Below are 21,988 nucleotides of genomic sequence, written 5' to 3'. Positions count from 1 at the left end.
CAAGAATTCTCATCTCCTGACCACTGTGCTCTGGTGGAAAGCACATTCAATTCTCCAAGACAAAGAAATAAGGCAGAACCTCTTAATATTTCATTTTCACATTTACCTGCCTGTAATTCCTCACTGAAGACTGTGACACCTATTCATTTCACTGCTGGCAACTGGAACTTCTTCCAAGGTATCAGAGTGTTTTATTTACTTTGCTAACACTCCAAGTAAGTTTTCATTTCCCTTGGAAGATCTCCAGGGAAAATGGGATTAAGAAGTAAAGCAACATCATGTCCACTCAAGGTGTAGGAGCTGCTACTACTGGCAGCTCTGAATGAAAGAACTTTAGGAGTCTTGGCTTTTCTTAGCAAAACTTGGATATTAGGATCTATAAAAGCTGGTGTCCCAAAAAGAGATCTTCACAAGTTCTTATATGCATCAGCAGGGAAACTTGGAATTATCTCCTAATATGAGGGAATGATTCATACAAAGCCCTGGGCAACTACTGGGTGGCACTGGTATCTCAGAATACAGTGTGCCCACATGTCTGAGAGACCCTGGACTTCTGTCAGCTCAGTTGAAGTCCTTTGCCTCATGAAGCAACACATCCTAAGTAAGGGAGAGTTTTGGAGAGGAGTAAAAAGTGGGAGCAAGAGACTGAACTCCTTGAGAGCCATTGTGGGTGGGTAATTACTGTGATTTGGTTACACACAATGTATTATTTCAAGAAGAGAAGCTGATTTACCAGAAAAACTTCTCCTGATCTTTCTCTAGTTGATTCCTAGTGTGCTTTACACCCTTACACAAAACATGAACAGGACAGAATCACGAGGAATAGTCGAGTGTACCCTTGAACAGGCAGTGTCACACAAACATCTGATACAGATGTCACAAACCTCCTTGAGCTTCAAGGTGTGCCCAAGCTCCCAGGCAGGAAAATGCTTCATCACTCTCCCTTCCCTCATCTGTTTAAAGCTCTATAATCAAACGATTCCAATTAGTCAGAATACAGCAAAGCTCTTTTATGAAGCTTTCTATCAGAGCATGGTTAAAGGCTGAGCACAGTGACCTGAATGTGACTTCAGTGACTTGTCTGTGTGAAAGAGCAGAGTGGACACGTCACCGAGTTTCCAAATCATGTGGTGTGAGAGCCTCGTCTATAACCCCAGCATAAACACAAAGCTGAAATTCTCGAACATCTTAGATTTCAGCATCTGAGCTCTGTGGGAACATCCAAGTCACACCAGAGAGCAGTTTGAAAGTGTTTCGTTTCTAAAGAACACACAATAAAGCAGGTATGATGTCAGGTCACATGCCAAGTGGATGTTGTTTACTTCAACTGACATGGGGTGGGTTTAAATTCTCTTGACTAACCTTGAGACAAGGAAGTGAAGGCTTGATGCATATCTAGTACTTGGTGGCAAACACTGTAGTCAGCTCTACCCAAACTTAAAATCCTTCTGCCTTTTCAGAGCTGCATCTTTCAAAAAATCAATGATTTCTATTTCAGCAACTGTCTATTTTGTAAATAATGTCAAGGACAAAAGAAGAAATGTTAGAGGAAATGTTTTTTAATAGCTGGGTTTGTTTTGTTTGCATTTTTTATTTGTTTTACCTAAGAAAACATTTCATTTGGTTATTAATAGTATTTTTTCACATCTTCCTTTGAAAGGGTCAAACAGAACCAGGCAAACTAGCAGAGAAAGGGGTGAAGGGCTAACAGAATCACACAGAAATTCCAACCCTGTTTCACACTACTGTGTCACTCACACTATTCCAGTCAATAACCAGCAGTTTCACTACACTGGCAATTATAATAATTACAACGAGGTAACAAACCCAGCACAAGTACCCAAAATGTAACAAACCCACAAGTACCCAATATTTATTCAGAAATAAATCAAAGGATTCAGGAGATTCACATTAAAAAAAAAAACAAAACAAAACAAAAAATCAAATTCAAATCAAGACAAAGCAAATTACTGAATTAGTAAATCTGACAGCTGTAAGGCACTGGCAAATAAACCCCAAATGCCAGAATTCTGAAGACATGGAGGCAATAAAGGCACCTCCCTTTGCCTACAGCTTATACAAAAAACCAGAACATGAGCTCAGTATCACAAAAAACTCTTCCCACCACCAGACAAACCATGACAAGACCATTTTGTTCCAACTTAATATAAGCTCTGCTCAATCAACACCTGCTTTGCCAGGTAACCCATCCTCCACTAAAGGCTTCTGTCAGCTCCATCACTGACTGTTCCCACAGGGGCTCTGGCAGCCTGGAATTGCACACAGAGCTACAGGAGCCTGTGCTTCTGTCAGACAAAAACCATCTCCTGGTGCCTCACTGCAGGGAAGGACAATTCTTCCAACACTGAATATCTGAACTCAAACCTTTACACTTCCAGAAACGTTTATACCCCATTACAAAAAGGGTGATTCTGACTTCTTTGCCATTACATAAAGCTTTTGCCACTTTGATAAATTATGGTGTGTGACTCTATGATTAATCTGTGTAATCCTATGTAATTAAGTTTCTCAGCACTTGTGTTTGCAAGCAACAAGTGAAAGAGCTCTCGTGACAGAAATGGAGATTGTCAGAAGAACCAAAGTGGATTAAAAAGCTGTTAGAACAAAAATGTAAGGTGAAAAAGCAAGCTGGAAAGAACTTGCTAACAGAATTACCTGAGGTCACCTAATTAGTAAGTTTGACAAGTCAGCAGGCACATGAGGGGGAATATGCAAGTCTGGAATGCCTCATGGACACAAAGGATTCAGACATCCCACAGAAATCCAAATGGCACTGATGTGGTGAACACTCTGGAACTGTATTCCAAGCCTGCCAGCCCTAAGTCACTCACACAAAAGTCTCTGAACTGGGCATTAGTCAGATGATGGGACTAAAGAGAAAACACTGACCTCCCTGTAATTCCAGAGCTCTGATACCCTGAAAAACACCAGCTTATCCCACCAGGAGAGGGGCAGCTGCTCCACACACACAGACCCTGTGAACTGGGATCACTGCTGCAAGCCCTGTCACCAGGAGAGGAAACCCAAATCCCAGCAAGGGCACAAAAGAGACCTCAGGAAAAATGGGAGGGTTGTGACCTCTGCAATCATTGACTCCAACAGCTCAGCAGGGCACTTATGGAGCCATGCAATTATTCCTTATAGATACAGGAGGATGGGAAAAGGGAAAAAAGGTTTTTAACAAAAATCAGGGAAAAAAGAGCTGGCAGCTGACTGCCTGTGGGTCCAAGCATTATCTTCAGGCACAGAAACTCTCTGGCTCTCTGTGTCCAACACCACAGCCATGAGCACTGCCCTGCTGGCCTAGAAAGTTGTGATGTTGCACCTGACTAATTCAGAGCCTTCTGCTCCCATGTTCTCAGCACAGACATCTCCTGACAAATAATGACAGTGCAGACAAACTGGAAAGGGAATTCTGCCTGTAAAAATGCTCTGACTCTTACAGACACTGAAGCAACACACAAGAGAAAGGTAATCCATCAGAGATTCATTTCTAAATTGACACATATTTTATATTTCTGCTTTATCTCCCCTGAAACTGGAAAAGCACTTAACTGCTAACCAGCTAGGAGTAATAGAAATGAACTTCACATAATATGGCATGACTGAAATCCTGAAGTGCAATATTTAGCAGATGTCACCTAACGTTAGTTGCCATGGAGAGCATGAATTAGGCCACCCAAGCACTAAATAAAGCAACAGCCATGCACACCCTACGCTATGGAACTGGCTGCACTCTATAAATAAAATTCTGGATCACTTTTTGTACAGTTCTGAGAGCAATCCACCGAGGATGCCAGCACAGCTCATCCCCCAGCAAGGAGGCGCCTTCATCTGCCCAGTGTGATGCTGCAAACACGCAGCTCCCCGCTCTGCTGAGCTGTTCAATAAAGCCCATGAGCCCCCGGGAGGAAGGCAGGAGTTGCAGTTCAGTGACAAGGTGAACCATTCATCCACAGTGGGGACAGCCAACAGCACTGAGGAAAAGAATATTCCAGGGTTATGGCTGCTGAGCATTTGTTCCAATCAGGAGTAACACTGACCTCAAACTCCAAAAACTGAGTTAAGGCAGGGAGAAGAAAATTCTAACTTTGGTCTCTCCTGGATGCTTTGACAAAATCCACCAAGAGTTTAGATTGGTGGAAAACAGGAAATAAATTTTATTTACATATATTAATTTTTTTTAATAAAGGAACCATAGGTATTAATTTAAAGATTATCTTCCATTTTATTTAGAGGCTTCTGGTTACCTATCAGGTGGTTCTACCCTTCAATATGCAGACTAACTAATAACAGAAAGTTCATTAATAGCAGGATTTATTGATAGAACCTTTTTTCTGGAGGAGGGAGTGGGGTTTCTTGTGGGGTCAGTGAGTGCTTTTCTGTTTTTCTCACGGTGGTTTGGGAATTTTTGGTGGTTGGTTGAGGGTTTACACTGCAGGAAGTTAATGAGAAAACAGTTAAAAATGCAGGTGTTTCAGAGGTGTGTTTACAGCTGTTTAAGCACTGCTAAAAAATTAACATTTCAGGTGCTTAAGGCAAACTTGGTTGTGGTAACTCTTGGATTACCAGCCTTGACCACATTTTTCCATCACAGGTAGTATTTAATGAAAATATATAAGGGCACATTCTGCTGTTAATAATTATTCAGCAGCATGGTAGTAATCAACCAGAAACACAAATATTGTAAGAAATGTTTTTCCAGAAAACTCAATTGAGAATTTCTCTTTGAATTTCTCGACATCAAAATAATTCCTCAACATCAAAATGTTTGCAAGTGCTGCACTGAAAAACTCAGAAAAGTGGAGGTTGACTTATTCAGTTTGCAAGGGAACTTCGCAAAAAAAATAAAATAAAAACCACTCACAAAACACTAAGCCAGTAACTTTTTGTTTTTAATTTACAAATAGCTGATCTTCATCAAGGATACAACCAACAGCTGATGAACACCATAAATGGCAAAAAAATCAAGAGCTGCTGTCCCAGGTAATTTGAATGATTGCTTTTGTGAATAAAGCTTTACCAGAGCTCCACTGTGGACAAACACCCAAAAATCCAACACACTGTGCTGCATTCCTCCAAGGCAGCACCAGGAATTGGGGAATGAAGGTGGACAGCCCCAGCTAATAGGATCAGTGCCCAGTTAACGAGATTACAGCTCAAAATGCTTTGTCACTGAAAAAGAGAGGAAAAAAAGCAAAGGGCAGCTGATGAGGGAGAACAATGAGAATAAGCCCAGCAGAATGCTGGGGCCTGGCCACAGTGTCCTAAAGGCACAGCAGACTGTCACAATGCTAAGCTTGGTTCAAGAGGCTTTGGGAAAAATTAAAGTAATAATTAAGCAAAATTTGAACATCAAAAATAAAACATAGCTTAAGTTTTTAAGTGTTTGGTTTTTGTTTTTTTTTTGTATTAATGAAGGTTTTGTGAAACTTTAGGGGTAATTTCAGAAACTTTGCTGCTCTTTTAGGAAACAATAAGCAGCAAATTTAAAGACCTAAAGTGGTTTGAAATATTCAGAGAATAAAATTTCCAATTCATTCACGCCAATCTCATTTTTTGCTATTTTCTGTACAAACATGTTCTATTAAAGTGGAAGTAAGCACCACCTTTTGGGAAAAATTAAAGTAATAATTAAGCAAAATTTGAACATCAAAAACAAAACATAGCTTAAGTTTTTAAGTGGTTTTTTTTTGTATTAATGAAGGTTTTGTGAAACTTTAGGGGTAATTTCAGAAACTTTGCTGCTCTTTTAGGAAACAATAAGCAGCAAATTTAAAGACCTAAAGTGGTTTGAAATATTCAGAGAATAAAATTTCCAATTCATTCACGCCAATCTCATTTTTTGCTATTTTCTGTACAAACATGTTCTATTAAAGTGGAAGTAAGCACCACCTTTTGGGAAAAATTAAAGTAATAATTAAGCAAAATTTGAACATCAAAAACAAAACATAGCTTAAGTTTTTAAGTGGTTTTTTTTTTGTATTAATGAAGGTTTTGTGAAACTTTAGGGGTAATTTCAGAAACTTTGCTGCTCTTTTAGGAAACAATAAGCAGCAAATTTAAAGACCTAAAGTGGTTTGAAATATTCAGAGAATAAAATTTCCAATTCATTCACGCCAATCTCATTTTTTGCTATTTTCTGTACAAACATGTTCTATTAAAGTGGAATTAAGCACCAAGGCACTTTGTTCAACTTCCACAACAGGTGAAGACTCACTGTTGACCCGGCAGAAATATTCAACTTTTAACCCCAAAACTGAGAATTTTGCTTATTAGTTTCTTGCAATGAGCCAGAAAGTGCCCCAAGTCAACCTTAAAGGCTGTAAAAAAATAATTGCTTGATTCGAGATAACTTCAGTGACACTCTAGACACATCTTCTTGTAATTCTAAATTCTAAAGGCAGAATCAGCTTTAGAAACAGGAGCCCCAATGAATGAGCAATCCAGACCTCATTTATTATCTCAGTTCTGAGTCACAGAACCACAGCAGAGACCACTCGAGTGAGGCAAAGTCACATCGTGCAATTGCCAGGAAGTTGATCTTGGCCAGAGCATCACTTAAGTAGGTGAAAAACAGAGCAAAAGTCCATCCCTCCCAAATGAGGAACACAAATTCTCGTGTTGATGTGTCCAAGCTGTGAACTGAGGTTTATAAAGCATGGCAATGGGGAAATTTTGGCATGATTCCTTCATTTCCTATCACATTCTTGTGCTGCTGCTGTTTAAAGGTGTCACATTACAGAAATTTCACCAAATGTATTGACTTTCCTTCAACTCGATTCACCCTTGTGAATACACTGAGCCAGGAACAGCTTATTCCCATGTGACAGCATATTATTATAACACAATGGTGGCAGTGGATTATCAGCCACACATGCAAAGTGACCTAAGTATTGACTTGGATTCAAAGCACCATGGATTTTACTTCTACTAAACACAGAACATTTTAATATTTGTCACAGGAACTGTGCTGGTCCCCTACTCAGCTTCCTCTTAAAAGGAAATAAACATAAGAATGCTGGTTTAGAGTTTCTCAAGCATCACCAAACCATTACCAGCAGCCCAGAGAAACCTCTCAAGGAGCATCTGGCACATAAAAATAGATTTACAATTAATGCTGCTTCTGAATAGAAAAAGAGGATTTCCAAAAAGACACTTTTCTAGAAAAATACTACAAAAACTAAAAGATTCAGGTTGTGAGAACCTGAAAGGACTGACTGACAGCCTTTAGCACAATGAGTCTATGAATCAGTTTGCTGAGTGTTTCCTCATTTATCCATTCTCAATTTTTTTGGACCTTGTATTTTTTTTAGGGGATACAAAAATACCAAATACAGAGGAAAGCTGTAGTTGAAGCCAGAGGCAAGTTTCTCAGCATGCAAGGTATCAGTATTTCCCAGGGCATTTTAACTAAATACAAGAAATGAAACAGTACCTCAGTGGAAAAGCCAAAAATTTGCAACTTGGCCTCATTATAGCACCACTCACTCATTTACTTTTCAAAAAAGTACTTCAAGAATGCCTGCTTTTCCAGTTCTGTGATGAAACACCTGATATCTGCTTGCTCTGGCTGTTTTCCCAGTTATCCCTGTTTTAGCATGCAACTATAACCATGAAAGCTTTCCAAAATGCAATTCCTATTCTTTCAGTTGTGAAATAAAGGCATCCACACGTGAGAAAAGAAGGAAACTGTATTCTCAAAGAAAGACTGCATCTGTTTTCACACCAGCAACTCGGTTGAAGCTGCAAGTATTTAATTCAGGTATGTTGATTGTGTCCCTGCAAAAGGCTGGAGTGAATGGGAACAGATGGCCAGGACAACACTGTCTCCTCCAGCTCACATTCAGGATCAGAGCCAGTTGTGTTTGGGGGGAAGGAGGAGGGAGCTATTAACCTCAGAAATGCAGATTTGTACTAGGCTTTGTCCAAATTAGTACAGAATCTGGGCTATGTCATCGTGAAAACTTTAAAACAGACCCTAAATGTCACCAATCATCCTGTACAAAGTCAGGGAGAGTTAAATGTAATCTACAGTTTGACACAGAACCTAAATTGAAATTGTTTGTGCAGTTCAAAGAACAAAAATCCTTTAGGCCATTGTGTCAAGGAAAAAAAAAATTTACTAACTTTAAAAACAATTATTAACAAAGTTTCAAAAAAAGGAACAACTTGTAAAAAGTCTCCCGGAGAAAAATGAAGTTTCATGTAACTCTTTAACACCCAGATTCCAGACTTGGGCACACCTCGATAATCCCAGGAGGAACAACCCCTCCAGGGGTCCTGCACAGGCCATTTTCTGCCAGATCAGGAAATTCTGAAACCCAGCCGAAAGTTTCAGCTGGAATACGAAGAGAGGAGCCGCATAATGAGGAACTGGGAGGGATTAATCCCGAAAGGAAAGGCTGGTGACGCATCTGTTGCGGGCAGCAGAAAGGAGCCGCTGCCATCTCATTCCTGCTCCAGGTTCTCCGCAGTCTCAAGGCTGGCGGCTCATAACTATGAAAGGAAAAAGGCACAAGCCCGAGCACGTCCCTTGTCCCACCAGGAGAAGGGGGAGGGTTAATCACGTCCAGCCGCCATTTTCTGAGCGGAGCAGGAAGACATGTTGAAAAAAAAAAAAAAAAAAAAAAAAAAAAAAAGAGAGAGAGAGAGGCAACAAAAGAAAGCAGCCATTTCCATGGACGGCTCCCAACTCTCTGCCTCTCGGAGAAACAGCCTCCTCACACTTTGTTCTAATGGCCACAAGAATTTCTTGCTGGGTGTCTCGCTCTCTATACAGCCAGCAGGCCTGCCAGGGGAACCCTGCGAGTTAGAGAGCTTGGAATGGAGCATTTCCCCCTTTATCACCCCCAATCCTGCATGGGTAAATTTCTTTTCACACTACAAAGTATAAAAAAGTGCCAAAATACAGTAATAAGCATGACAAAAAAAAGTCATGCCAAGCACACAGAAACGCCACTGGCACACACGGCCGATTCCTACCGTATATGTGGGATGCCAACTCCTCCCTGCAGGATCTTGTACAGTTTGCTTTCATAGAGCAGCTGGGGGTGCCGAGCCTTCTGAGACTCCAACTTCACAGCAACTTCCTGCAGTGAGAGGGAACAAGGAGTCAGGGCAGAGCGTCCACCGGGCTTTAAGGGGCACAGCACTTCCACATCCCCCACACACCCCCGATGCCAACGCTTTCGGGTATATATTTATTTATTTTCCCAGCTCGACGTGCTGCATTTTGTGGCGTCTTCCGAGAAAATCCACATCGCGGTGATTTGTACATAAATATCCGTCCCGGGTCATGCATTTGAGCTAGAGATGTGGAGTCTTCAGAACCTCTTAAGTGAGGAAGAACATACGTGGGTGTTTCTTCTTTACAGCTCAGAGTCGTGAGGGGGAGGAAGAAAAGAAAAAAAAAACCCAAAGGAAAAGCTGGAAAAACAGGGGGATCTTCTTTGTTTCTATTAGGGTTGATGAAACGAGATACAAAGTGTTCCCCAGCTGAGGCAGAGGAGGAGATGAATGGCGGGCGAGGGACGACGATTTTGGCCGCTCACAAAACGCAAATACCTTTAAATATCTTTTCCCACAATGGTTTTCGCCTCATTTCTCCTCTCCCGAGTGCGGGGTGGGGGAGCCCACGACCCCAGGGCTCCGCTGTGGAAGGGGCACCGAGGAAGACGCTCGGTGGGGAGGGGGGGATGAAGACCCTCGGGGGAAAGGGGGAGAATGAAGCCCCTCGTAGGGGGGAAAAAGGGGGAAAGGAGACCCTCGGGGGAAGGAAAATCCCACCCCAGGGACACGGAGGGCACCGCCGGGGGCAGGAGGGGCTCGGAGCGGCGATGGCTGATGCCCGGCTCCCCCCGGGGAGCTGAGGGGGAGTGCGAGCGGCCCTTACCTCCCCGTTGGTGATGTTGATCGCCAAATAGATGTCCCCGAAGGAGCCCGACCCGATCTTCCGCACCAGCTTGTATTTGCCTCCGACAATGAACTCGGCCTTGGAGCCACTGCTGCTCGCCATGGCGAGGGGCGGCTCTCGGGCCCTCCCGGCCGGTTCGGCGGGACAACGAGGGCTCTACGGCCGCCCCCGAGGAGGGGAAAGGGGCTGGAGCGGGGAGAGCGGCGCAGCCAAGGACGGTCCCCGCGCTCAGCTCCAGCCGGGGCCCTCGGGCGGGCGCCCCCCCCTGCGCGGCTCTGCGCCGCTCCCCGGCTTTCGGCGCGCTCCAGAAACAGGAGAAGCGGCCCCCGAGGTGCTTGTGAGAGCAGGGAGGGGAAAGGGGGGGGACTCGCGGGGTCGCGGCGGCCGCCGGCCGCTCACTCGGCCGCCGCCGCCATCTTGTGCCTGATCCGCCGCCGCCGACACAAAATGCCCCCGGCGCGCGGCCGCCGCTTCTTCACCGCGCGGGGCGCGCTGGGAGCGGGGCGGGCCGCTGCCGCGATAACCACGCCCCCTCGCGACGCTGCGCCAATCATCGCCCTCGCTCCGCGCCCCGCCCTCCAGCGGGGGGCGGTGATTGGGTGCTCTGCGGGTGTGCGCATGCGTACAGCGCCACTCCTCCAGTCCGGGCGGAAGAGGGCGGGGAAAGCGGACGTGCCCTCACTCGGTCTTAAAGGGACAGGCGCCGCAGCGGGCGGGGGGTGGTTGGCGGTTTCTTTGCGGTGTCTGTGCTCCTACACAGCCCTGAGGCACCGCGGGTCCGCGACAGGGACAGGGGATGGAGCTGGCTCAGCCAGCACTGAGATGCCACCCCTTGTATGGTGCTGTTGCCAGGCTCTTCTCAAAGCCCAGGCCTCAGCCTGTGTGTATGATAACAGGCTAGTTTGTGGATAAATAAATACACAACAACTTCGTTCCGTGGAGGTGTTTAAGGAAAGGCTGGATGGGACACAGTGCCTTGGTCTGGGTCGCAAGGTGGGGATTGGTCACAGGTAGGACTCAGTGATCTGGGAGATCTTTTCAAATCATAACCATCCTGGCATGTTGAGATTCTTGCCATGGCTGTGGCAAAGCCCTGGAATAGCTGCCCAGAGCCTCTCTGGAGACATCCCCAACCCACCCGGACGCATCCCCGTACCCCCTGTTCCAGGACCAACAAATCCGTGATTCTCTGAAATCCACAACCTCCTTTTCCCAGTGTCCATTGGGGGATCCTGGGGCCGAGCTGTTCCTGTGCGCACACACCATGCTCCATCACCCTTCGGGCTCCTCAGCCCCTCACACCGTGCTCCATCACCCTTCCCTGCTCCATAATTCCCCCTCAGCCCCTCACACCGTGCTCCATCACCCTTCCCTGCTCCATAATTCCCCCTCAGCCCCTCACACCGTGCTCCATCACCCTTCCCTGCTCCATAATTCCCCCTCAGCCCCTCACACCATGCTCCATCACCCTTCCCTGCTCCATAACTCCCTTTCAGCCCTCACCCTGGGTCTGTGCCGTGCCCAGCAGTGCAGCTCCTGGGTGATCACTGCAGGTGAGGAGCCAGGAGCAGCCTGTGACACCCTGACAAGGACACCACCAGCAGAACCACCCGTGACAACCGCATCCCCTGTCCCTGCAGTGTCCACCTTCACGTGGCCCCCACAGCCAGCTCTCTGCTGGCCAGGGTCACCGTGACCCAGCAGCTCACGCTCCAGGGGCTGTTCCTGGCTGTCTGTCACAAGTGACATCTCCTGCCTTGCCCCCTCGCTCTCTCTCTCTGTGAGTTTTCCCTCTGCAGGAACACCAAACTGTGAATTCCCGGTGACTCATCGTCACTCCCTGTCACAGCGGCGTCTTCTGCCATGCAGGGCTGCGTTTGGGAAATGATTCAGTCTGCAGGAGAGAGAAAGCTCCTCCAGTAATGTAGCTCATGGAAGTAGAAGGAAAGCCTACTCAGGGTGTCTGCTTTGGAGGCAGGCAGGCAGAAACTGCTTCCCAGTGTGCCTGGTGCACTCAAAGCCATGGAAATAATAAAATTATGGATTTTAAGACCTGTCTATGCATGGATTTTTTTTTTTTAATAGCTGACTGCTTTGGAGAAAAGTGAGATTGAGAGGTCCAGGTTAGGACATGTCAGTAGGATATGAAGGTGGAGGAGTTCTCTCAAAGAACAGCATCCACACAGTGGAAGAAGCTCTTCTTGAACTCACCATGTCGCTTTCTAGCTTGGTAAAAACACTTTCTGCCTGCACAAGTGCAAAAGAGCCCTGGATTGTGCCCATCTGGCTGTGAAGCAGGAAGGGAAATCTGTGATTTTCCTGAGTTTCTTCCTGTGGTGGACTCAGTGAGCTCCAGATGACTCCACAGTGAGAGACCGGGAGGATTGGAGAGGGAGGATTGGCACTCAGCAATGCCCTGCATGGCAAATATCATCTCCAAGTTCCCCTTGTGTTTCAGGGAGCTTAAATCCAAGGTTTTTACTACAGCTCTCTCTGCGTCTCTGATGAAAAAAATTGAAATGCAAATGACTCAAAATCAGCCAGATGCACCAGAAGGAAAAAACGATGCTCCGAGAACAAGCTGGCCTCCAACTCATTCCCACCTCGGCTCTGTCAGGGAGCATTTGTGCAGGCAAGAATATCCACACTCTTGTCACTCACAGGGATTGTGGATCTCGTGTGGGGGATCTGGGATGCATCACACACTCCTTCAGGGGGCTGGAGCTCCAAGGGCAAATGAGGTATCTGTGAACATCTCAGCCATTCCTGAAAGCAGAGCCCCGTGTCCTCAGGTGCCCCCTGTGATTTGCAGACAGCTCAGGGCTGATGTGCCTCTGTCGCCCTTTGGGGTTGTGTTTAATGGCTGCTCTGAGTGGGATCTGGGCAGCTGGAAGGCGTTTGGCTCGAGTCACGTATCCTTGGAGGAGCTGGAAAAACAGGTCTGGAGCTCCTGGAGAGAGGAGAGAGCCCCGTGCCTGGGTATGCAGGAGAGCAGGATCTGCTGGGCTAGGCAATGCTGCCACCTCCTGCCTGCCGGGGACAGCTCTGTGTCCTGGGGACAGCTCTGTGTCCTGTGATAGCTCCTTGTCCAGGGGACAGCTCTGTGTCCTGGGGACAGCTCTGTGTCCTGTGATAGCTCCTTGTCCCGGGGACAGCTCTGTGTCCTGGGGACAGCTGGGTGATAGCTCCTTGTCCAGGGGACAGCTCCTTGTTCAGGGGCTATCTCCATGTCCAGAGACTGGATTTAAAATTCCAATTAAATAGCACTGAAAATGTCAATTGGGAGGAGAATTTCAGGCTGAGCGCACCCCGGGTCTCACTGCTGCTCATACACAGGGTGGTCTCTCTTCTTCAGCCTCTTTGCCTCCTACTCACCCTCTCACTGCCCAGCTCTGGCAGGCCAGCAGAGCCCCCATGGTCAGCTCAGCTCTCCAAACCTACAGAAAATTTTCCAAATGGTTTCTCCCGGTGCTTTCTCTGGGTTAATGTTCTGCCAGGCTGGTGACCCTGATGGAGCTCCAGGGGCAGTGCAAGGGCTGTCCCAGCTTGGCAGTGCCATGGCAGAACAACAGACAGGAGATGTCAGCTGGAAAAGTGAAGGAACATCTCCCACTGCCTGGAAAGGAGCTCTGAAGACACCAGGAGAGAGCAGGACAATCCATGAATTCCCAACCTCCTGTCCATTATTATTTTTCACATCTTTCAGGGCCACTGACACAATGAAAACATCTTTGTATCTGCATCACTTGGGAGAGTGAAAGGAATAAATCCTCTCTCTTCCCTTTCCAAAGGGCAGGCCAGAAGTCCTGCTGCATGACCAAGCCTCCAGAGTGAGCAGCCTCATCTTCAGCCCGAGCTCTGATCTGCTCTCTGAAGTGTTTATTTTCTCACAGAGATGGAGAACCCAAGACAGTTTTACCCCATTTTCCCTGTAAGTGAGCAAAACCCAGGTGCAGACAAAAACAAGTGACACCAATGGGTGTCACTGAGTCCTGGGCTGCCCAAATCACCTCAGAATCCCTTTGCTCTTTGCCAGGAGGAGCAAGTGAGCTTCTGGCACAACTGAGGGCTGTGTGTCAGGGAGATCTGGTCCCAGGTGTGCAGTCTCAGCAGGTCCTGGCCTGGGACTCCCTCTCTGCTCTGGCATCTGCCCTCACCTCACACCAGCAGCGTGTTCCCCACACAGGGACCTCTGCCTCCAGCCTGGAGCTGACCTCAGCTCATCCTCCATGCTGCTATTTTTACCAGAGCTTGTGGTGTTTGGGAAAGTGGCTGGAGAGGAGCAGCTTGTGCCAGCAGGAACCAAACCAGGCTCACCTGGGCCCCTGTGTGAGGCAGCTCACCTTCAGGCACTCCTGCCCAAGGACAGGTGACACTGCCAAACCCTCCTGTCCCTCAGGTGGCTCCTGCGGAGCAGGGTGACGTGGGGCTCCCCAGGACATCGCAGTGTGGCAGGAGGGATCCTGTCCCTCCACATTCCACGGGCAGTGTCCTGCCTGACACCCGCCCATGCCAAAGGGGTGCTGCTGGCCGCCCCTGCCAGAGCCACTTGTCCCTGCCCTCCTGTGCCTGCCTCCCCTGCTCAGGGCTGTGGGGAGCCAGCCCAGGGAGCTGCTCCAGGTTGAAAATAACTCGGTTTTTCCGGAACAGTCTGACACTGGCGGCCTTTGCCAGGCTGGATCTCAGTGCAAAGCTTCAATGCCAGTGCTGGCACGAGGCAAGAGGCACCATTATTTTTGGCAAGGGTGACTGCTTTAAGTGTTTGCACGCAACCCTCAGAAAGTTGTCAGCCCCTGACATTACAGCCAGCACAGGAGATGCCTTTTTGCCTCAGCAGGGATGTGAGCAGCCATGAAATGATGGGATTTCATCTCCAGCACTGCTGCAGGAGAGGGCAGCAGGGACAAGGCTGGGACAAGGCTCCCCCACTAATGCCAAACCTTTACAGTTGACCTCATTGTGTCTCCAGGCAGATCCCAGCACCCACAGCCGTTGTGCCTTGCTCAGCCTCCTGCAGGGAAAGGACACAGCAGGCCCTGGAGATGGGACATGGCTTTGGGACAGAGCCTGGAGCAGGCAGGGACAGTGGCACAAATCTCATTCTTTCAGTGCTTGGCTTGAACCAAAGGTGTTTGTGTCCAGGAGCCAACAGTGCCACTTCCAAGCTGTGAGAAGTTAGAGGGGAATTCTGCAGCCTGAGACATTCTTGGCTGTTTGGAGAGAGGATTGTTGGGTTGTTTTTATTTTAAGTACTGGAGGAAAAGGGGGATTTTCAAGTAATTTGGATGATTCACAGGAATGTTGTTAGTGCACAGCTGAAGCTCCACCAATGAACTTGTTCCCTGGAAGACTTTTCCTGCAGAGTGTGTGGAGCTGAGGCCCAAACTTTCCAGTGATGTCAGGGCTGAAATTGCTTTGAGTGCTTGAGAGGATGCACTGGGAGGTGAGGAAAGAGAGACTGAAGGAGTCATGGGCCCAAAAAGATGTAAATGGCAGCACAGCTGATTCACTGCATGTCAAGTGCTGTGGAGAAGTCTTCGGCAGCAGCTTCTCTGGTGCTCTTGAATTAATTACCCTGCTGGTGTGCAGAGTTCTGGTACTTGGCATCCAAGGCACATTTCCTCTGTGGCTGCTTAAATCAGTCAGGTTCAAATCACTGAGGTGAGTCTGCTCTAACACAAAATAATTCAGCTGCTGGATGACAGCTGATACACCTGGGAGTAAATCATCCTCCTAAGTGCAATTTCTTGAACCATTTTAGGGAACATGGGTTTTGTGCATGTCGTATGCAGTGGTTCAGGATGCTGGGGAGGATAAGAGGAGCAAAGGCGGCTGGTGCAGTGCCTGAGCTGGTCCCATGCAGGCTCTGGCTGTGCTTGCTGGACATTGCTGCTCTCCAGTCTGTCCCAGTGGCCCCATCACCCCCTTTTCGGGGTGCTCTGGATCTCTTTACACATTGGGGGAGAAATTATGTGGACAGGAGCAGAGACTGAGTTCCCCTGTCAGGACATTACAGGCCCTCCTCTCTTTTTTTAAAGCAAGTTCCTTCCTGCCTGAACATCTTCCCTACTCAATGGGTGAGCTTTTCAGGTCATTCAAAAGCTGATGCTTGCTGAGATTAAAAAAAGCCCAACAATGAGCTGAGAGATGCTGTTTGATTGTCCCTGAATTTTTTTCTCTCCCCTCCTCCAAAGATCATCACGAGCTCATTTGCGTTTGGGAAGAGCACAGGGTGGAAAGTGCCAGATAAGAGGAAAGGCTCATCACATGTTATTGTCAGCACAGCACTGGAAATACCACTAATGGGTCCATCAGCCCCTTGAGCACAAGGCCCTGCCCTACAGCCCCTGGAGCAGCAGCCAGGACAGGTGGGCCCTTCAGGGAGCAGAACGGGCTGTGCTGCCTGCATGCACTTGGGAATGAGCTCTCTCAAGGGCTCCTTCACTGCTGGGCCCTCAGCGAATTTCAGCACTAATCAGCAGCAGCTCAGCACAGAGCAGGGCCATGGTTTGCAGTCTTGCCCATGTTGGACACTCCAGCCCATATTTAGGCACCCCAGGAGTGGCTCTGTGGGGTCTCATGATGGGGACATCCAGCTTCAGCCCCAGAGCTGGGTGGCTCTGTGGGGACAGCTGTGACACAAGGCAGCTTGTGGGCTGATCTGCTGCTCAGGGGGACAGCCCTGGGAAGCATCTGGGTGCCTTGAAGAGCAGGGTGCTCCACAAACACCCAAAATGCAAACGTGGGAGCAGCAGGGGCAAGGATGAACCTCCCTCCTGCTCTGCACCGACTGCAGCTCCTCACCCACAGCACAGGCTCCCTCTGCATCATCCTCTGCTCAGGGGGAGCACATCCTGCCAGGGACTGCTCCTGCTGCTGCAGAGCTGGAGGGACCAGATTTGGCTGCAGAGTGGCTTCATGATGGGAGCACAGCTCTGCTGGTCACTGCCCTGTGCTCTCCTTGAGAGACTGAGACTGGCTGGAAATACAGACAGAATTATTTGTCACCACCTGAGCTCTCATAGCCACACTCCTTCCTGAGCAGCTCCTGTGAGGTGGTGGCTGATGCCTGGCACAGAAATGTCACCCAGCCAGGACACCTCACCCCCATTACAGTGCTGCTGGCCCAGTCCAAACCCACCAGGACCTGGGGAGCAGATCAAAATCTCGTGTGACTCAGGCCCAGGACTCATCAGGATCCTGAGTGAGGCAGTCCCCATGCTGTCCCAAGGGGTCTGTGACCCTGTCTCCAGAGGGACACAGAGTGCCCTGTGTCCCCTGAATGTGTGGTGACTGAACAGTGTCCCCACACAGCAAGCCCATGTTCCTGGGCTGGTGGAGCCACACTCCTGGGACTGGGATCCCACCTGCCTTCTCTTGAGGAGATTTTTCACTTTGAAACTTCTCAAGAAAATTCAGACATGTGGGACCTGCCTCCCCTCTGCAGAGAGACAAAAAAGATCTCAGTCCAGAAGGGAAGGAAGGAGTGCTCGGTGCTCACATAGGGTGAACAAGCCTTGGGGTGCAGCAGGCATTTCTTGGGGGAGGAAGTGGTGTGCCTTGTTCCCAGGAAGCTCCTGATCTCTGGTTCCATCTCAGGACAGCATGTCAGAGCCATGGGACAGCTCACCCTTGCTCTGGCTCTGGCTGTGGCCCACAGCAGATGTTTGCAGTGTTCTTGTCCCAGGAATATCCCCCGAGCTCCCCCCAGACCTCCAGCCTTAAGGAAGAGGTGGTGGCTCTTTGTCTTTAATAACCCAAAGGATTTTTCTTCCATGAATTCATCCAGTTCCTGTTTAAATGCTTTGCATCTGTCACATCCTGTGGTGGGGAGCTCCATGGTTTAACTATACATTGCACCAAGAGCCACTTCCTTTTCCTCATCCCAAACTTCCCTGCAGGTAGTTTCGTTTGGAGCCTGTACTCCTGCAGGGACAGGGCTGGTGAGTAATCACCCTCCCTGCCCTCACACGCCTCCCAAGGCAGGGCAGATCTGCATCACAGCCCTTCTCCTGCCCACGGTGCCATTCCTCATGCAGAGGCTGCTGCAGGGCTTGGGGCATCCCTGCTTCCCTTCCCCGAGCCTCTTGCACACCCCTCTGGAGACAAGGAAGCGAGGAGAGCTGCAGGCAGCATCCCCAGCGTGGGCACATCCCCAGCTCACACAGTGCCAGTGCTTCCTTTCTCATCCTCTGCTTCTTCCCTGATCATTTCCAACAGTCAAGTTTCTGCTTTCTCTGCTTCAGGCGTTTTGGAAGCATCATTTAGCAGGACCCCCAAGATTCCCTTCCCGGGAGGAGATGCACCACTCAGAGTCTATCACTGGGCTGGCAGTGTTGGCACTGGTTTTTATGTGTTTTCCCTGTCCTTTCCTGAGTTCCCTTGGCTGTCCCCTGCTCAGGGACATGGAGCAGCAGCTCCAAAAAGCTCAGTGCTGGTGCCAAACACGCTCATTTTGCTGGCCCTGCCCTTTTCCAGATAATTTGTGGACACAGTCAATGGCTGCCCACAGGTAACATCCCTTAGCTGTGAAAACAAACCCTTCATGCCAGCCCTTCCTTTCCTGCCTGTAACTGCTGTGCCTGGCAGGTTTTTCCCCTGTCCCTGAGGGCTCTGCTGGGAGGCCTGGCCAGATCTCACAGTGCAGGTTTCCTTCCCCATCCTTGCAGGATGGCCCCTGATCCCCCTTGGCCCAGAGCAGGAGCCAGGCTAGGCAGAGGGTGTCAGGGCCAGTGCTCCCACCAGCATGGCCTGGGGAGGAGCTGGGGCGTGGGCTGGTGAGTCAGGGCAGCTGCCAGAGCTGGGATCTCATTAATAATGGAGACTCATTAATAATGGACACGTCCCTCTGACACTGCACCACGCTGTGGCTGCAGGGAGGAGGTGAAGCAATGGCTGCTGACACACAGGGGGGCTCTGCTCTCAGCAGAAGCAGTGGACAGGCAGGGTAACCTTGGACAGGCACTGCCACTTTGGCAGGAAGACCCACACAGCCAGAGCTGGGCTAACCCCACAGGCATGGGGGATCCTGAGCTGTACCTGGCAGCAGGCTGAGCTGGCAGGCCTCAGTGCCACCACTACTGGGATTCCTGGCTGTCATTTCATATTCCATGGCATGAGCTGCTGCTGCTGGGGGTTTTTCCCAACAAACTCCTCCCCAGTAAAACATCCTCCCTGCTCTGATGTGACGTGGTGGGCAGAGGAGGACATGTGGGCCACACCATGAGCTGGTCCTGCAGCCCCTCTGCTGCTGCTGCTGAGGCTCCAGGGACCTCTGGAGCTTCCCTCCCACCTCCACCACTTTTCATCCCTTCTGGCTTTGTTCAGCCACATCTCCCTGTGCTCTCAACCTTGGCACGTGGCAGCCCCAGCAGTCCCAGCTCTCTAAGGCCTCTGGTGATCATTTCTCCCAAAATGAAGGGGGACCTAGGCTGCTCCCTTGAAAAAGCTCTTGGTTGTGAACTTCCCCAGGCTGTAGCACAAAGCTCGGGGCTGCTCAGCCCTGCCCTCCTTCCCAGCAGAGCATGGAGCTGGTGACCTGCCTGCTCTTTGCTTTAGGTGTCCTCACCATGCTGTGAGCCCCAGCTGAGCCCCCTGGGCTGGGTTTCTGCCCTCAGTAGTGAAACAACACCCAGTGGCTCTCTCAAGGGGCACCTGGTACACTTGTCTGTGGCAGAGACACGAGCCCTGTCATGGCACAGCCATTCCTGGGTGCAGTGGGCAAAGGGATGGGGAGGCTGCCCAGGGACTGGCTCAGCAGCTTGAGGGGGCTCTCTCCTCCCTGGCACCCCTCCTTTCTCTCTGAAGCAAGAGGAGTCAGCTCTTGCAGCTCCTCCTGCGCAGGCAGCAGCTGCTGCTGCGACTCCAGAACAGGAAACTCCTGCAGGAATTTGCCTGGAGGAGCTGGTGGGACTCCAGAGGCGTCTGACCCCAAAGCAGAAGGTGACTCCCAGGGGGATGTGCCTCCCCTTGGCTCCTCACTGCCTCACCTTGCACAGGAGAGCAGCAGCACCCGGGGCTGGCTGTGGGCAGGGGGTGCCCGGGGTGCCCGGGTGTGTGGGGTGCCCACAGGGGGAGCAGGAGGAGGAGGAGGAGCTCACGTGGAGTTCCAGCTCTATGGGTGGGTGGTTGTGATGACGTGGCTGGAGCAGAAATCCTACAAAGTCAGGCAGGGAGGAGATCAGTATTGGATCAGTGCAAATGAGTAATCAGCAGAAACCACCAGAATTTTCTGAGCTCTTCTTACTTTTCTCATGTCTTGTTACCTCCTTGCTGCAGCAGAAGGGTGGGGTGCCCTGTGGGATGCTTTGGGCAAGGAGTGTTGTCACTGGCACTGCCCCTGGTGGGGTGTGGGTGGCCCTGTGTGAGGCTGGACTGGCCTGGGCACATCTGTCCTTCCTTCCAGAGCTGCAGGATGCTGCAGACACCTCCATCTCTGCCTGCATTCCAGCCCAGGTGCCCACGGACTGTGCACGCCCCTGCATTCTCCATGCTGGTCCTGAGAGAGCAGATCCTGTGTCAGGGCAGAAATATGAATATCTCAGTGCCCTCACACCAGCCTCTGGCTTTCTCCTTGAGCTGTTGCCAGCACCAGCTGGCTCAGCTGGCTACAGGGATTTGTGACAAATGGGTGAAATGCCCAGAGCCACCAGCCCTGGGAGAGAAATGGAGATCTTGGTGTAGGAAAGCAAGGCAGGGCAGCAGAGGGGAGAGGGAAGGACCACAGAGGCTGGTGGATGTGAAGCTTCAACCACAAAAACATGGATCCAGGAGGATCCATGCTGTAGCCTCAGAGAGGCCAAGAGGGGCTGAAGCCTCCTCCATGAAGGAGACGTCTGCAAGGCCCATAAATAACCCTCTTGGGAATAAAGAGCTGACTCTTCATTATTCTGCCTAGATCAAATCCTATCTGCTTATTTTTAGGCTGGGCTCTGCCTCGTGGTGCAGGCATGGGCTGGAGCCAGCAGCTCCATGCAGACCCCTGGAGCTGACACCATTTCCACCTGCCTGGGAGTACCTGATGGGATTATCCTCCCTCCCTCCTAAGCACATTAGCTGGGGAGGGAAGAAGGAAGAGGAAGCAATGACATCCCTGTGATTTTTCAGGAGCTGCTCGTGCTGGTGGCAAGCTCAGCAGAATGAAAACCTTTAATTTCACAGGCTTTTCCCTCCTTTCCAGTGGCTGGAGCTGCACAGCACACGCAGTGGGGCTGCAGGCAAAGTCCACCTCTGAGCCCTGCCTCCCTGTGTGGGAGGAAGTTTTGTGATTAGAACGCACCTGGGAGCGCATTCTTGAGCTGCTGTTTTTCTCCCTGTGTTTTCCTTTCCATCCTGTGGTCACCAGGTCCTTTCTAGACAGGAAAGAAATCCCAAGAACAGTAAGAATGGAAGAGATTAAATTGAGGAAATGTAACTTTCCTGCACAAACTTGCTGCTGGGCGAGGAACCCCCACCTGCTGTTCTTAGGCAGAGCCTGAGCTGTGGTGCTTTGCATGGCTGGAAGCTGTGTTTATTTTCTGAGCAAGCCCTGTTTAACTCCAAGCTTGTCTGGAGTGTTCCCAGAGAGCCCCCTGATGGCTTTAGCTTTCATCCCAATATCCTGAGCGTTAATGTTTGGAGTAGCTGGGAAAAGGCAAAACAGCAAAAGGCTTTGCAGGAGCCAGCAAGTTCAGGGTGAGATGTAGGGTGGAAATAACCCCATTCCAGGGTGAGTGATGCCTTCTGCCTGGATGTTCCTGCCTCCCATCCACCTCCCTCTTCCCAAGGCTTTCACCATGTCCTGTTTGGAGCCAGAGCACAGAACCATCATCAGATGCTTCCCCAGCCCCTGCTGAGGCTGTGCTCATCACACAAGGAGTGTCCCAGGGGATCGAGTCTCCCCAGCCTCATGGGGTTGGGTTGTTCCTTAAATACTGCCAGAGAAGGGCTGGCACACACTCCTGCAGGGGCAGTGGGTCTGGGGAGGGCTGGCACACACTCCTGCAGGGGCAGTGGGTCTGGGGAGGGCTGGCACACACTCCTGCAGGGGCAGTGGGTCTGGGGAGGGCTGGC

At 49.7% G+C, this 21,988-nt stretch overlaps 1 protein-coding gene across 4 annotated transcripts in view; it reads right to left on the bottom strand.

The window, feature by feature from the left end:
- The window catches only part of CSNK1A1 (casein kinase 1 alpha 1), a 32,975-nt gene extending 22,588 nt beyond the window's left edge, over window positions 1-10,387 (bottom strand). For 2 of the 4 annotated variants that reach the window (XM_066559847.1, XM_066559849.1), the window contains exons 1-2: window positions 9,917-10,386; window positions 9,007-9,113 (exon numbers count right to left, since the gene is read on the bottom strand). In XM_066559847.1, coding sequence (XP_066415944.1) covers window positions 9,007-9,113; window positions 9,917-10,039 — 230 coding nt within the window. In that variant the 5' untranslated portion in view covers window positions 10,040-10,386. Of the gene's footprint in view, window positions 1-9,006; window positions 9,114-9,916 lie in introns of all 4 variants that reach the window. The other 2 variants (XM_066559848.1, XM_066559850.1) reach the window with 2 other exon arrangements.
- Between the last annotated feature and the right edge of the window lie 11,601 nt (window positions 10,388-21,988).

Source organism: Molothrus aeneus, chromosome 15 (genome assembly GCF_037042795.1).
Source record: "Molothrus aeneus isolate 106 chromosome 15, BPBGC_Maene_1.0, whole genome shotgun sequence".
In the NCBI taxonomy this organism is placed as follows: domain Eukaryota; kingdom Metazoa; phylum Chordata; class Aves; order Passeriformes; family Icteridae; genus Molothrus; species Molothrus aeneus.
Note: the sequence above shows the minus strand (reverse complement) of the source record. Positions and strands in the feature narration are given on the sequence as shown.